General features: G+C 50.0%; 1 protein-coding gene across 10 annotated transcripts in view; it reads left to right on the forward strand.

The window, feature by feature from the left end:
- The window catches only part of Traf3 (TNF receptor associated factor 3), a 121,129-nt gene extending 106,512 nt beyond the window's left edge, over positions 1–14,617 (forward strand). For all 10 annotated transcript variants that reach the window (XM_076551423.1, XM_076551424.1, XM_076551417.1 and 7 more), the window contains 4 exons: positions 979–1,071; positions 4,683–4,823; positions 7,697–7,871; positions 8,764–14,617. In XM_076551423.1, coding sequence (XP_076407538.1) covers positions 979–1,071; positions 4,683–4,823; positions 7,697–7,871; positions 8,764–9,335 — 981 coding nt within the window. In that variant the 3' untranslated portion in view covers positions 9,336–14,617. The remainder of the gene's footprint in view (positions 1–978; positions 1,072–4,682; positions 4,824–7,696; positions 7,872–8,763) is intronic.
- Positions 14,618–14,843: the final 226 nt, after the last annotated feature.

Here is a 14,843-nt window from a genome sequence, read left to right on the forward strand (position 1 = left end):
TATGTTACAAAGAAAACATCTATTTAGTTTTTTTTTTTTTTTTGGTTTTTAGAGACAGGGTTTCTCTGTGTAGTTTTGGTGCCTGTCCTGGATCTCGCTCTGTAGACCAGGCTGGCCTCCAACTCACAGAGCTCCGCCTGGCTCTGCCTCCCTAGTGCTGGGATTAAAGGCGAGTGCTAACCCCGCCTGGCTGCAGTACTTTTTCCTAAGAAAAAGCTGAGACTGAGAATGAAGTTCTCCCTTGCTTTAGTCTAGGAGGGCCTGCACCTCCCTGTTGTGTCGTGCGTAGTGCCATCCATCTGTGTGTGTGCGTGTGTATGCTGATGCGGGGCTGTGCTCAGATCGGCATACAGAGAGAGAGTCTATGTACAGAGTATATGTTTTGGAGATCATGAAAACGCTTTTTCTGATTTCTTCATTTTCTGGTATCAAAACAAATTATAATCTCAAGTTGGTTGTTTCCTTGAATATGCAAAGTACTATTTAATGTGCTTGCTCTTGGCTTGAATGATCTGCATCTTATGTACTCTGTAGATTGTTTATGTTCTGTATGTAAATTCCTCAGCACACTCAGCCTGGTGAGGCGATGTCTTTTTGGGTACAATGCTGTACCATAGTTCACTGGACTGCTGTAGCAGCATCTGGCTGCAGCTATAGGTTCCAGAATATTCTCTTGGTACATCTTAATGAAAATGATTTGTAAAGGAATAGGATGAGTTTCAAATTTAATTATTTGGTTTTGCAAGTATGAAACGTTGATGAGAAGCCACTAGAGAGAACTTGAGGTTAGCTCTGCAGCATCATAGTGCTCTTGGCATGTGCCCTGCACCGTAGCCTAGGAGGCCCCGAGTGAGAGTCTGGAATTCTCTGTCCATAAATAAGCCCCTTCATGTGTACTGCTGCTCCTAGAGTTGAGTCTGAGGCTTTCTGTCCCTTGAGTGGAGTGGCTGGCTTAGTGTCCCCCCTTGGCTCTTGCAGGGTACAAACCAGCAGATCAAGGCCCACGAGGCCAGCTCCGCAGTGCAGCACGTGAATCTGCTCAAGGAGTGGAGCAACTCCCTGGAGAAGAAGGTAGGCTCGGGGCTCCTGGCTTTCGTCAGGTTCTGTAATGCTTCAGACTAGTTGAAGAGGAAATCTCTTCTGTAATTATCATTGGGTTTTTCAATGAAAGGACCAGCATGAAGAGATTGTCAGAGTCAGTTCTGTTTTGAATCTTGAGCTTCCACATAGAGGTGTTTGCTCCTGTTAAGCTGCCAAGCAACGTGCAGTGCCCGATTCCTTCTCGACTGAATCGTCTTGTGGTCGTCTTAGCACTGATCTAGCACAAAGATGGGCCCAGCATCCATACTCTGGACAGGTGAATTGCCTCTGGCTGCTTTGGCATGGAAACTGCTAGGCTGGACCACTTAACCCCAAGTACTGGTTGGCTCCTCACAGAGCAGGTTTGCCAATCCCCACGTGTCTGGCTACTAGTGTTGATGATCTACAGCTGTGCCTTTTGTAAGACCCAGAGCAGAAAACGTGTTTCCTTCTCCCTGTGTTTGCAGTTGGTTTTCTCGGCTGTGCCGACCGCATAGAGAGCACCACTACCAACAGTCTCATTTCCCAGGAGGGCGTGGGCCTCAAGCAAGGTCCTTCCGGTGAGAGTGCACCGTACTCATGCCGTCTGTGCTGTGGTGTTCCCCCACAGCAGGGCTGGATTCCATGGTGAAGGTGGACACTCCAAGGACTGAAGGGAGAACTGGTTATGGGCTCACACTCACCATGGCTCGTTTACATTCAGTACATCGGTTAAACCTTGTGTCAGGAGGGCACTGAGATGGATTTAAGAGCTTGGTGTAGGTGACACCGGAGTTTTATAAAGATCTGAGAGTCTTGTGTTAAGTGCTTAATACAAATGTGCTTCAGAGTCTAGAGCAGTGCTTCCCAACCTTCCTGATGCTGTGACCCTTTAATACAGTTCCTCAGGTTGTGCTGACCCCAGCCATACAATTATAGTCCTTGCTACTTCATAACTGTAATTTTGCTACTGTTATGAATTGTAATGTAAATGCTTTTTGGAGATAGAAGCCTGTCAAAGGGGTCACGACCTACAGGTTGAGAACTGCTGGTCTAAAGTGACAAAACGGGAGATTCTCAAGAGAGCCAGCATGGTACCATGTGCTGGTACAACTGGAAAGGTGAGGTGAGGACTAGGAAGAACCAGAGCCACCAGCTGCAGGAGTGTGCCAGTGCACAGAAAGTCTCTGGTAGCCCAGTCGGTGGCCATTTCCCCCTGGGACACATAGTTTTGCTCTGAGCCCATTGATAGCTCCCTAGGAATCTTTTTTCCCCCTCTTCTTGAAGAAGGTGTTCTGTTTCCGCCATTTTTAAGTTACTATATAACTCAGGATGTCTTGTATCTCACGTGTACATTTAAAAGGCTCTTCCTTTTACTTAATTACTTAATTTTTATCCAGGTATTGTGGCACATACCTGTAAAATCCCAGCCCTTGGGAGGTGGAGGGAGGGAAGATCAGAAGTTCAAGGTCATCTTCAGCTATATAGCAAGTTCAAGACCAGTCTAGGCTCCTTGAGACCCTGTCTCAAAAGGAAAAAAAAAGAATTAGTGTTTTGTTTTGTTGGTCTTGTTCACTGCACTGTAACAGCAGCATAGGCGTTAGTGGCTGTGAGGTGTGTGGCTGTCCAGTAGGCCCGCTCAGGAAGTGCCGGGGTAGAAGCAGGTTTGCAGGTTCCTGGGGTCTCTACTGTAACTGACGGGAGGGAGTGGGTATGCTGTACTTCTGGAACACAGCTGCCTGCTACCCTCGATGGTGGTTATTCAAGAGGCAGATGAAGGCAGCGTGTGAGTGGGAGTTCACAGTTCAAATACGGGAAACTCGACAGAGAAGAAAGATTAGTTGGTACAATGGGTGCATGTTACTGTTAGTTGCTTCTGCTCAACCAATACTTGAGGAAAATTGGTATTTTTAGAAATATCAATGAGACTCTTGTTAAAAATGATGTTCCCACTTGGGGTAAGGGTGAGAAAGGCCTGGAAACTCGATCTGCTTTGCCAGATGGGAATGATTGAACATTAACTTGAGAAGAGTTTTGTAAAACTGCTGTTGCCCTTCATTGGTGCAAGTTGGTACTGCAGAAGCTTATGGCCTTAGGTGGTGAGAGAAAGCTGGGAACTTGAAGGTGTCGTTTGCCTAAGAGACATGCAGCCTTGGTGCGCTCCATTTGTTTTCTTTCTTTTTCTAGGTTTTTCGAGACAGGGTTTCTCTGTGTAGCCCTGACTGTCCTGGAACTCACAGAGATCTGCCTGCCTCCACCTCCCAAGTGCTAGGATTGAAGGCCTGTGCCACCACACCTGGCTGACTTCACTGAGTGTTTGTGTCAGGGTCTCGTTGGGTGTGAGCTCCATCTGTTTGTGAGGAGTTACGGGCTAGCCCGAGGGTGGGATGAAGTACCTGTGTGACAGCTTTCCAGCCCCTCTCCTGTGTTTAGGGATGTCACGCTAGTGGGTAGGCTCTTGCAGAGTTGAGACCACATTCACTGGGCAGGGATTGGCTTTTTAAAAGTCGACTGAGGTGCACACACACCTTTAATCCCAGCACTCAGGAGGCAGGGCCAGGCGGATAGCTGTGAGGCCAGACTGATCTACAGAGCGGGATCCAGAACGAGCACCAAAAACTACACAGAGAAACCCTGTCTCAAAAAAAAAAAAAAAAATGACAGATAGTGATTGTATGTATAGTGTGATGTTTGGGTATTCATATATTAGAAAATGATTAAAACAAGTTAGTTGATGGGCCCATACATTGCCGCCTCCACCACCCCTTTTTTTTAATGATGTGAACATTTCAGATCTGTTCTCAGCAGTTTGGTGTCCTCATGTCATTGCTAACCATTGCCAGCATATTGTGCAGGAGTTTGTAGAACAGTTACGCTGAAGCTTTGTGCATGTGGCCGGTGTCTGTCTCCCCAGTCCCGGTGCCCCTTCCCTTTGCTTCTGGCTTCAGCTCTTCAGTTCCAGTTGTGAAAACAGGCAGTGTGTCTTTCTGTCCCTGGCCTGCTTTCAGCCAGTGATGCCCTCCAGGACTAGCTTTCTATGATTATTTTTGTGTCACAAAGAAAGACTAAAGCAGAAGCTTTGGAGTATGCTGTGTTTTTAGAACAGGTGTGATTCTGTGAGGCCCGTGTTTCAGTGCTTGTGTGAGCTGGATAAAATAGGAAACTCTGTTACCATGTGCCCTGGCCAAATCTGGAAGCTTCACTGGTAAAAGACTTGTTTTCAGTGAGCACTTACTAGTTTGTTGGTTTTTCGAGACCAGGTTTCTCTGTGTACTTTTGGTGCCTGTCCTGGATCTCAGCCCTGTAGACCAGGCTGGCCTCAAACTCACTGAGATCCGCCTGGCTCTGCCTCCTCAGTGCTGGGATTAAAGGCGTGCACCACCACCGCCCAGCTTCAGTGAGCACTTTAAAGACCAGCCCCTTGTTCTGAAATTGTTGACCCCTCCCTAGGGCTCCCTGCTAGCTCTCCAGAATTCCCTCTTTTTGTATGGAGGGATTTTTCTCCTGGGTTCCTTTTCAGAAGCCAGTAGAAAGCTTATATCGTGAAATTTTAATTACTATCATTATTGTTAATTAATACCAAACCACTTTTTGTTAAACTAATTGAAGAACTTCTTCCTCAGGTTTCCTTGCTGCAGAATGAAAGCGTTGAAAAAAACAAGAGCATCCAAAGTTTGCACAATCAGATATGTAGCTTTGAAATTGAAATTGAGAGACAGAAGGAAATGCTTCGAAACAATGAATCCAAAATCCTTCATTTGCAGGTGAGCACCCTGCCTGGTGCAGGCATCACTCACTGAGTCCCGGCAGACAGGCCCACAGCTTCTCTTGTTTGTGTGAACACTTGAGCAACGTGGGTCAGCATGGACCTGCCTAGGAAGCTGACCCAAAACCCCTCTTGTGTTTTTTCAACCCATTGGAGCAAAGTAAAACTTAAAGCCCTTGTTTTAAAAATTAGCTGTTTTTAGCCCACCACCAGGCTACGTTGGTGCACACCTTTAATCCCAGTGCTTGGGAGGCAGAGGCAGACAGGTCTCTGAGTTTGAGGACAGCCAGAGCTACAAAGAGAAACCCTGTCTCAAAAAAAACAAAACAAAACAAAAATAGGTAGGTAGGTAGGTAGAGAGGGAGCGAGAGAGCGAGAGCGAGAGCGAGAGCGAGAGCGAGAGCGAGAGCGAGAGAGAGAGAGAGAGAGAGAGAGAGAATGAAAATGAGCTATTTTGGATGGGGTATAGCTCAGTGGTAGAGCATTTGCCTAGCATGTGCAAGGCCCTAGGTTCCACCCCCACCACTGCAAAAAGACAGTGTGTGTACAATCTTATTTTTATTACTATTTAAGATACATTGTTCATTAGTACTGTATGCCAAGTTTCACTTCCTAAAGCAAAATCAAGCCAAACTGCTGGTTCTGAGTTTTCACACACACACACACACACACACACACACACACACACACACACACACACACACACTCCTAACTTTATTTTACCATAATAATCCAAAGATCCTCACAAAAGAACAAATGCATAAACTTTTGCAAAGCTGGAGAGATATTCTGTGGGTAAGAGCACCAGCTACTCTTGCAGAGGACTAGGGTTTAATTCCCAGAACCTGTATCACAGCTGTCTGTAACTCTATTTCCAAAGACTCTGGTGCCCTCTTCTGGCCTCTGTGGGCATTGCATTCATGTGGTGCCGAAGCTGTTAAAGGAAATAGAATTGAAGTATGTTGTGGTTTTTTTGTGTGTGTGTTTGGGGGTGTGGGGGTGTTGTTTTGTTTAAGACAGGATTTCTGTGTGTAGTCCTGGCTGTCCTGGAACTCACTCTATAGACCAGGCTGGCCTGGAACTCACAGAGATCCGCCTGACTCTGCCTCCCGAGTGCTGGGATAAAAAGCACCAGCCGGCTTGAAGTGTTTCTTAACAGAATTTTAAAGAACAGCTGGCTGTGTGGCACCTGCTTTTGATCCCAGCACTTGGGAGGCAGAGGCAGGAGAATCTTTGTGAGTACGAAAGAATATGTTTGGGGCTAGGGAGATGGGTCATGGGAAAAATGCTTGTCACACAAACTAGTTGGGTACCCCAGGACCTATGTGAATGCTGGGTGGACATGGCAACCTGCCTATAATTCCAGTGCTCTAAAGGCCTCCAGAAAGTCTGGCTAGCAAGACTAGTCATAGCAGTGAGCTCTGGGTTAAGTTGAAAGAACTTTCTGAAAAGAATAAGGTGAAGAACAAGCAAGGAAGAATCCGAAAGTCAACCTCTGGCCCTTGCACAAGCCACACCTGCATACACACACACACACACACACACACACACACACACACACACACACACACACACACTAAAAAAAAAAGAAAACGTGTTTGGGTTTTGACACCCACCCCACCCCCAGTACTGGGATTGAACCCAAGTTCTTGAACTGGCTAAACTTGATCCCTGTTGACTTTTTATTTGGGACAGAGTCTCAGTAAGTTGCCTAGGCTGGGCTTCAACACAGTTCATAGCCCAGGTAGGCCTTGCACTTGTGACCCTCATTCTTCAACCTCTTCAATAACTGAGATTGCAGACCTCTGCTCCTAGGTCCAGCAAACCAATTTTTTTTTTATCAAAATGGTAGCCTGGGGGCTGGAGAGCTGGTTCAGCAGTTGACAGCTGGCTCTGCTCTTCCAGAGTACCTGGTTCAATTCCCAACACTCACGTAGCTGCTCACAATTCTCTGTAACTCCAGTTCTAGGGGATCCAACACCCTCACACAATCATACATGCAGGCAAAACACAATGCACATAAAATAAAAAGAAATCATTTTTTAAAAAATAGTAGCCGGATGTGGTAGCACACACCTTTGGCAGATCTCTGTGACTTTGAGAGTAGTCTGATCTACAAAGTGAGTTCCAGGACAGTCACAGAGAAACAAAAACAAAAAGATATCCTGGATGGAGAGTCCAAGGCTAACCTGGGCAGTTTAGTGATAGCCTGTCTCAAAATAAAACTAAAAACTAAAAAGGGCTGAATGCAAAGCTTAAGTGGTAGTGTGCTTACCTAGCATGCTTAAGACCCTGGGTTCCATTTGGACCACTTCAAGGGATATTTAGAGAGAGAGAGAGAGAGAGAGAGAGAGAGAGAGAGAGAGAGAGAGAGAGAGAGAGAGAGAGAGAAAGCGAGCGAGAGAGCGAGGGGTAAAGTAGATCAGTGGATAAAGGTGCTTGTTGCCAAGTCTTGACAACTTGAGTTCAGTCCCTAAAACCCATGGTAGAAAAAGAGAATTGACTCCATGTGTGTGTGTGGCTGTACACACACACACACACACACACACACACACACACACACACACACTCTGAAAGAAAAGAGAGACAGGTCATGTACCACATGTCTGATGGGCAGGAAAAGGAAGAACGACTTCTGGACCACATGCACACAGAAACCCTGCAGGCTCGATGTGATGGCACGTTATCCAGGTCATTATCTGACTGCTTCCAGCTTCACTGTGTTCTGACAAGTTCTTGTCCCCTGGAGGCTGGTGGGTCTCCGCCAGTGGGTGCACAGGGGTTGACAGCTCCACCTGGCACGTGGGGGTGACAGCACAGCATGCCCCGAGTTCTGACTGGTTTTTACCCTTAACCCCTCTGGTCTGGAAGCGAGTAATAGACAGCCAAGCAGAGAAACTGAAAGAACTGGACAAGGAGATCCGTCCCTTCCGGCAGAACTGGGAGGAAGCAGACAGCATGAAGAGCAGTGTGGAGTCCCTCCAGAACCGTGTGACCGAGCTGGAAAGCGTGGACAAAAGTGCAGGGCAGGCGGCTCGCAACACAGGTGAGGCACTGGGTCTGAGGCGGCGGCGTGCACTTGCCGCGGCACCACTGCCTGAGGAGGGGGTGTGTCAGGCACCGCACAGGCAGCCACTGCCTGAGGAGGGGGTGTGTCAGGCACCGCACAGGCAGCCACTGCCTGAGGAGGGGGTGTGTCAGGCACCGCACAGGCAGCCACTGCCTGAGGAGGGGGTGTGTCAGGCACCGCACAGGCAGCCACTGCCTGAGGAGGGGTGTGTCAGGCACCGCACAGGCACCACTGCCTGAGGAGGGGGTGTGTTAGGCACCGCACAGGCAGCCGCACCACAGCCTGGAGGCACAGGTGCTGCATGCGGAGAGGCTTCCAGCAGAGACGGGCTTTCACTTAGAGTTGTCCCTCCACAGGAGTCCCAGCATGGCGGGGTACAGAGCCCTCCTTTAGAGAGGCTGGACTACACAGACACACTCTGAGGGCCCGGAGACAGGAGCAGACCAGGCAGGGGAGGTGGGCAGCCTAGTGCACAGGTATCTCCGACATGGTGAGCAGATGTGTGCCTATAGCTTTGAGTCGGAACGAGTGCAGTGATGGCCTGTGTGGAAGGCTTAGGGAGTAGGTGTAGATGACTGTGCTACATGGGTGGGTGGTGGTCAGAACAGAGTAGGGACAGCTTAGGCTCAGGCCATAAGGCAGGGGAGCATGGGCAAGTAGGCCGCCAGGCTCTGACAGCTGTGGCCTGACAGTCGGTAGGTACACTGTGGCCACCGGAGAGGAGGGAAAGGAAGATAGAATGCAGATGCCCCACACCTTGTTCACCCTGCACGTCTGCCCTGTGCAGTCACAGTCCAGACACTGGTACATATGTGCTTCTCTGAGGTTTGCATGTCTCGTTTGCCAAATGTTTTCTTGCCTGTGGCAGGCTTGCTGGAGTCCCAGCTGAGCCGGCATGACCAGATGCTGAGTGTTCATGACATCCGCTTGGCGGACATGGACCTGCGGTTCCAGGTCCTTGAGACCGCCAGCTACAATGGTGTGCTGATCTGGAAGATCCGTGACTACAAGCGCCGGAAGCAGGAAGCCGTCATGGGGAAGACCTTGTCTCTCTACAGCCAGCCTTTCTACACGGGCTATTTTGGCTATAAGATGTGCGCCAGGGTCTACCTGAATGGGGACGGAATGGGGAAAGGGACACACTTGTCGCTGTTTTTTGTCATTATGCGTGGAGAATATGATGCTTTGTTGCCGTGGCCATTCAAGCAGAAAGTGACACTCATGCTGATGGATCAGGGGTCCTCTCGACGTCATCTGGGAGATGCATTCAAGCCTGATCCCAACAGCAGCAGCTTCAAGAAACCCACTGGAGAGATGAATATCGCCTCTGGCTGCCCAGTCTTTGTCGCCCAAACTGTTCTGGAGAATGGGACGTATATTAAAGATGATACAATTTTTATTAAAGTCATAGTGGATACTTCGGATCTGCCTGACCCCTGACAAGTGATTGGGGAGGTGGATTCAGCAGAAGGTAACTCCTCTGGGGGGTTGAAGCGGTCTGTCTTCACGAAGGTCCTCGCCCTCAAAAAGGACCGTGTGGAACAGGGTAAGCAGCCGGAGGAGGAGGAGGAGGAGGCGTGGCTGGAGGAGCCACACGTGAAAACAGACCCCAACGGATTTCTAATAGACTAGCCACACTCACTCTGAAGAATTATTTATCCTTCAACAAGATAAATACTGCTGTCAGAGGAGGTTTTCATTTTCATTTTTAAAGATCTAGTTAATTAAGGTGGAAACATATATGCTAAAAAGAAACATGATTTTTCTTCCTTAACTTGAACACCAAAACAGAAAACACACGTGGAGGTAGCTGGGCGTGTCAGCATGTTAATTTAAAAGGAGAACTTACGAAATAATAATACAGTTTTGATATATTCATCCTAAAATTCAAGAGTGCAATCTTGTTTCAAATATAGTATATTGTCTATTTTTAAGGCCTCATCTGGTCTCTGTTCTAATAATCTGTTTGTCAGAAGGCCCTGAGTAGACATCAAGTCTCTAAATTCAGAAGTCATTTTTAATTTAAAGTTCTACAAATAATTGTTACTGCAACATTTTGTTTTAAAACGTTGATAGACTGATATTTCTTGGAAGAAAATGTAAAATATCAAACACTGGTTATCACTTGTGATAGGAAAGAGAATATTCAACCTGTCGTTATTTCTCGTTAGAAATGTAACCCTTCACTATCTGTCGTAGTTAGTGACATCTTCCCAATGACTGAGAGGGACAATGCTCATGGATGCTGTGCATCATTGCAGACTTACAGTTGTCTTCACCCTAAAATAGGGCATTAGTTGAACTTTGGAGTTCTACACAAAACCCTGTAGGTTTTTAAAATTCTGCCCCATGTTTAGACAAGCTCTCTGTTGCTGACAGCGCCAGCCGTGGTCTCCAGTGTCCAGTGTATGGGGATGGGCAGGTGACCTGTGCTGCAGGAGGCCCCAGCCAGTGTTTCTCATTCTGTCATACTGCTGCAGGAGGCCAATGATCTCCGAAAGCAACGTCTGTGCTCAGAGATGGTGGCATACGGTACATGTGCCTTAGATGTGACATGCTGCTTCTCGTCCTTGGGTTTGCATTCACCATGATTCTAGAAAGTGGTAGTTTAACCAGATCTTTCTCTCTCCACCACCAATCTTTGTCTCTACCAGGGCCCTCAGACAACTGCGAACCTGCCTGGGGAAGCCAGGCCTCCATTGGCAGCTTCTGGAGGCTCTGCTGCTAACTAGTCACGGATTCCAACTCTAGGCCCCCAAGAGCAGCTCAGTCCCACCCCAAGGGAGGGAGGTGTAAGCAAAAGCCACACCCTTCCAGGTCTCCACAAGGGCCCTGAAAACCCCCACAGCATGAAGGAGAAACCCCCCCCCACACCCCACCCTAAGCATTCCCAAGACCGAACCACTGGTCTGGGGGCCTGCCCAGGCTGGCCAGCAGCGGCCCTGGCCTCCCTGTTAGAAGGATGGCCAGCTGATGCCCCAGCCTGTCCTGTCCAGATGGCACTCCCAGCTCACTGTTTACGTCTCTCGATGGTCCAACTGTGATAGAAGCCTGGAGCCCTGCCCCGGTGCCCCTTTGCTATGCACCACACTTCATGGTGCTCTCACACTGATGGGTGCTACACGCGACGGGTGCTTCTTAGGCAAAACCAATGTGTGCGAACCACCACATCTGTGCCACTTGCCCAAAAGGCGCGCCCACAATTGGCCAGCTGGGCCCGCGCTTCAGACTGCCTGCCTCTGGGCTCTCCCCATGGTCGCGCGGGGACAGCTGGGTTGGTGCCTGGTGGCCCACCTTGTCTCTGGTGCTGCCATCTGTCCTGGGTGTGCCTTTGCCCCAGTGCCTGCTGGAAGTGCCCTCCTCCTGCACACCTGTCCCCATGCCTCCATGAGTGACCTCCTGGTCTCCAGCACTTGTCCTGCCCTTCCATGGCTGAAACATTGGGTTCCTCACCTGCTGCTCCCTTCTCCACTCTGCTGGCATCGCTTTGGGGTAAGTCAGTGGAAGCCTGCACAGCCCACATCCTTTTAGAGGTGCCCTCTTTTCCTCCAGGCCTGCCCCCCAGGGTTCTTCCCCAAAGACCTGGCAGTCCTTAGCCGGCCTCAGGTAGCTTTTTCATGGGCAGGTGTCAGCAGCAGGGACATCCTGTCAACACCCCTTTGAAGAAGTCGGCACAGGGCCAATAGGTAGAGGCCAGCAGCATTGTGGGCTGATAGAAAGGTCTTTAGGTTTAGACCTTGCTATAAGGGTGACCCTGAGGGATCCTCAGGCACAGGGTCCCTGTTAGTGAGACTTTTTAAAAGACTCTTCCTACGTGATGCGGGCCCTCCTGGCCCCCCCCCTGGGTACCTGCAGGATGTGAGGAAAGCAACTAAGTAACTGTTGTCCCCTGGGATGAGGGCCCAGCATGTCACAGCTTCCTGTAGTGTGTCTTTTGTAGAGTAGTGGGCCAGCTCATCCCTTTGTGCCCTGTCTCAGTGTGTGAAGGACGTGCATGCGAGACATGTCTCCCGGGAGGGGCGGAGCGTGTCGTGTCCTGCCTGGGTGTGCCTTGCTCTGCTCCGGCTCAGCATTCCTTGGTGCCCCTTGGTGCTCACCGCCTGGGCCAGCTTTGGGCTGTGGTCTCAGCATAGTTGAGGCCCTGCTGCCAGTTCTGGCAGCCAGGCAGCCCTCACCATTTCACAGGGTCCTGGCCACAAGAAACACAGGCTGGTCATGTAGTGTGTGTACCTGGCTCTGCGAAAGTGTCAGTTGCTCACTCTATAAAGGCCATTAGCCCCGTGGCCTCCATGAGGAAATTGGACACAACTCCTGCTGGCCTGGGCCAGTGTCTGTACTGCTCAAAGCCACCCCGGTAAGATGCAAGCCACTAAGTCGCAGTGTGTCCTGAGGCCTGACCCAGGGTTTTTGTGAGTAGTGGAAAGCCTGCGTCAGTAACAGCCCAGGAGCAGGCTGGGAGTGAGCGCCTTCTACCTTCGTTGGTCAGGGAAAGGAAGGTGGCCTGAAGGCCCTGACTGGGCCTCCCTTACCTCTTGGGGATAGACAGACCCAACCGAGGCCGTGTAGCCTGCCAGGCTGCGGGTAAGACAGCAATGGATGAGACTGCAGATGAGTATGCGTGATGGGCTCATGGAGGAGGCGAGTGGTGCCCACACCCCAACCTACCCAGCCACCAGTTTCTCTCAAACCCGTGCTTAGCATTTGAAGAAGCAAAGGGCTGTTGAGGGAGCCTGCACCTCGGTCCATTTCCGTCTCCCCTTCTTGAAGTAGCCTGTGCACAGATGTACCGTGTCCCTAAGAGCAGAGCAGCCAGACAGCACAGCACTCAGCTGGAGGAGGTCACTGCGCATGGCCACGTCCTGCCTCCTTCCTTTTCTCTTTTCTTCCTCCATTGCCTCCAGAGACTGGGACTCCAGGGAGCTGTGGCATGAAGCACTGGCTTTGCTCCCTGGGCAGCCTCCAGCAGGGCCTTCAGACCCACCACCACCAGATCCCCTTGGAATTGGCTTTGTCTGACTGTCTGTGGTCAGCCTCATGAGGCCCTAGAGGTCAGATGCAGTCCCTTGCGGGTAGCTGGCCACCTTCCCATACCTCCTTAGTCTGCCCCAGAGTCCTACCTGGAGTCGGGGCCACATGCCTGCTCCCTGGGGCCTGACATTAACGATACCGCTGTGACTGAGCAGTATATGGTAGCAGTCACCCACGACAGGCCTGATGACCAGTGGACTACATCCCGCCAAGGGGAGTGTGTCTGGGCATGCCAAGCAACAGGGTCTCAGGTGGACGACTCCTGCCGGCCCAGGAGGGGAGCAGGGGAGTGCCAGTGCCAACAGCATGACCCTTGCCGCCTCTCCACCCCTGCACACTGCCAAGCATTGCAGGGAAGCACTTTGTACCTGGCCAAGACATCTGCCAGCTGACGGGGGACAGGGTGGGTCAGTCCCCACCCTCCTATACACCCCTCTGCTTGGGACCACCAGTGAGGGGAGATGACTTGGTGGAGCTTAGGGTACTTTGGGTCTTTTTTTAAACTTTCAATCCAGCCCTTTCCTGGCTAGACTGCAGGAGAGCCAGTGTGAGTTCCCGGCATGCCATTCATTGTGTCTGAGTGTGACAAATGAGGGTCTGCCCCCAAATCTTCTCAGACTAAGATCATGGTTTTGTCTTCCGTTTGCAAATCCATAGCAGCTCTTTTCTCCAGCCTAGAATGTGTCCACAGGGTCTGGGTCAGGTGAGGGGATAGTTGGTGATCCGGCCACCATTAACTGTTCCACTCCAGCTGGTGCTGGTTGCCATGGGCACTGTGGCATCAGGGAGCCAGGCCTGCAGGGACAGTAGAAAGAGGCCAGCAGCCCATCCCAAAGGCCTGGACATGTCCCAGCCTGTTGTCCACTTGGAGGGTTCCCTGGGCACCATTGCTAGGAGGTGGGCAGTGACCCACACAAAGGCAGCCATACAGCTAAGCAGGCCCAAGCAGCCAAGCAGAGTGATTCATTTCCCCTGCCACACCATGTCTGGAGTCTTTCTTGTGAGTTCACTGTGGAAAGGAGGTCACTGTGCCACTCTGTAGTCAGTGGTGACTGGCGTACACCCTTAGTCCCCTTTAGTCAAGTCAGATAACCTTCAAAAGCAAATAAATGACCTAATCGGAAAACACAAAAGCCGGCCTTCCTTCCAAGGATTTCCCTAAGCATCTGTAGGCGCTGACTGAGGAAGTGGGGATTAATGCAGATAACTGCTGTGGAGTTGCGTTCTTTTCTCTGATGGCACGCCTCTTGTGTTCAGTCCTATTACCCAAAAACAAAGACCAAAGAAGGCCAATCTCTCATTTGACTGTATTTCTAATCTGCCTGTTTCGACACTTGCCGTCTGTAGAAACCGCTCGCTGTGAGGCCCCATCTTGACAGTCCAAGTGATTGTGACCAGTGATTAGCGTCCCGTGTTCTTCCGCTCTTCTAAGAAACTGAGACAGTGTGAGTTATTGCTCAGCAATAATCCTGTCACTAGGAGTTAGCAACATGTCTCATTTCCTGATAGCATTATGATGTTTTGTATTCTGTTTACTGTATGTTATGTGTGGTTTCATTTGGTATTTATTTGTGTTTTGAGGTCTTGCGATGTTTCTGTTCTGCTGCTAATAATAAAGTTTGTAAGACTGTAGAATGCAAAATTTTGCAATGCTAAAGTGTCTATTAGAGGAAAATAAAGCTGATTTAAGAGTCCTGCGTTCTTACTGCAGTCTGTCACCACTGAGCTTTGGGTTGGCCTCCTCCAGCTGTTCTCACAAGTGGCTAAGTGACAGCTGCCTGCGGACACCCTTCATTCCAAGCTGCCACCATCCTGAGATACCAGAAGGTGCTGAGCAAGGCCTGTTTGCTCATGTCACCCAGGTCTTGCCTGCAGCTCACAAGACCGTGTGGCGGTCCAGGGTGAAGAAGAAAACATGAG

This window comes from Peromyscus maniculatus, chromosome 14 (assembly GCF_049852395.1).
Source record: "Peromyscus maniculatus bairdii isolate BWxNUB_F1_BW_parent chromosome 14, HU_Pman_BW_mat_3.1, whole genome shotgun sequence".
NCBI classification, from domain to species: Eukaryota; Metazoa; Chordata; class Mammalia; order Rodentia; family Cricetidae; genus Peromyscus; species Peromyscus maniculatus.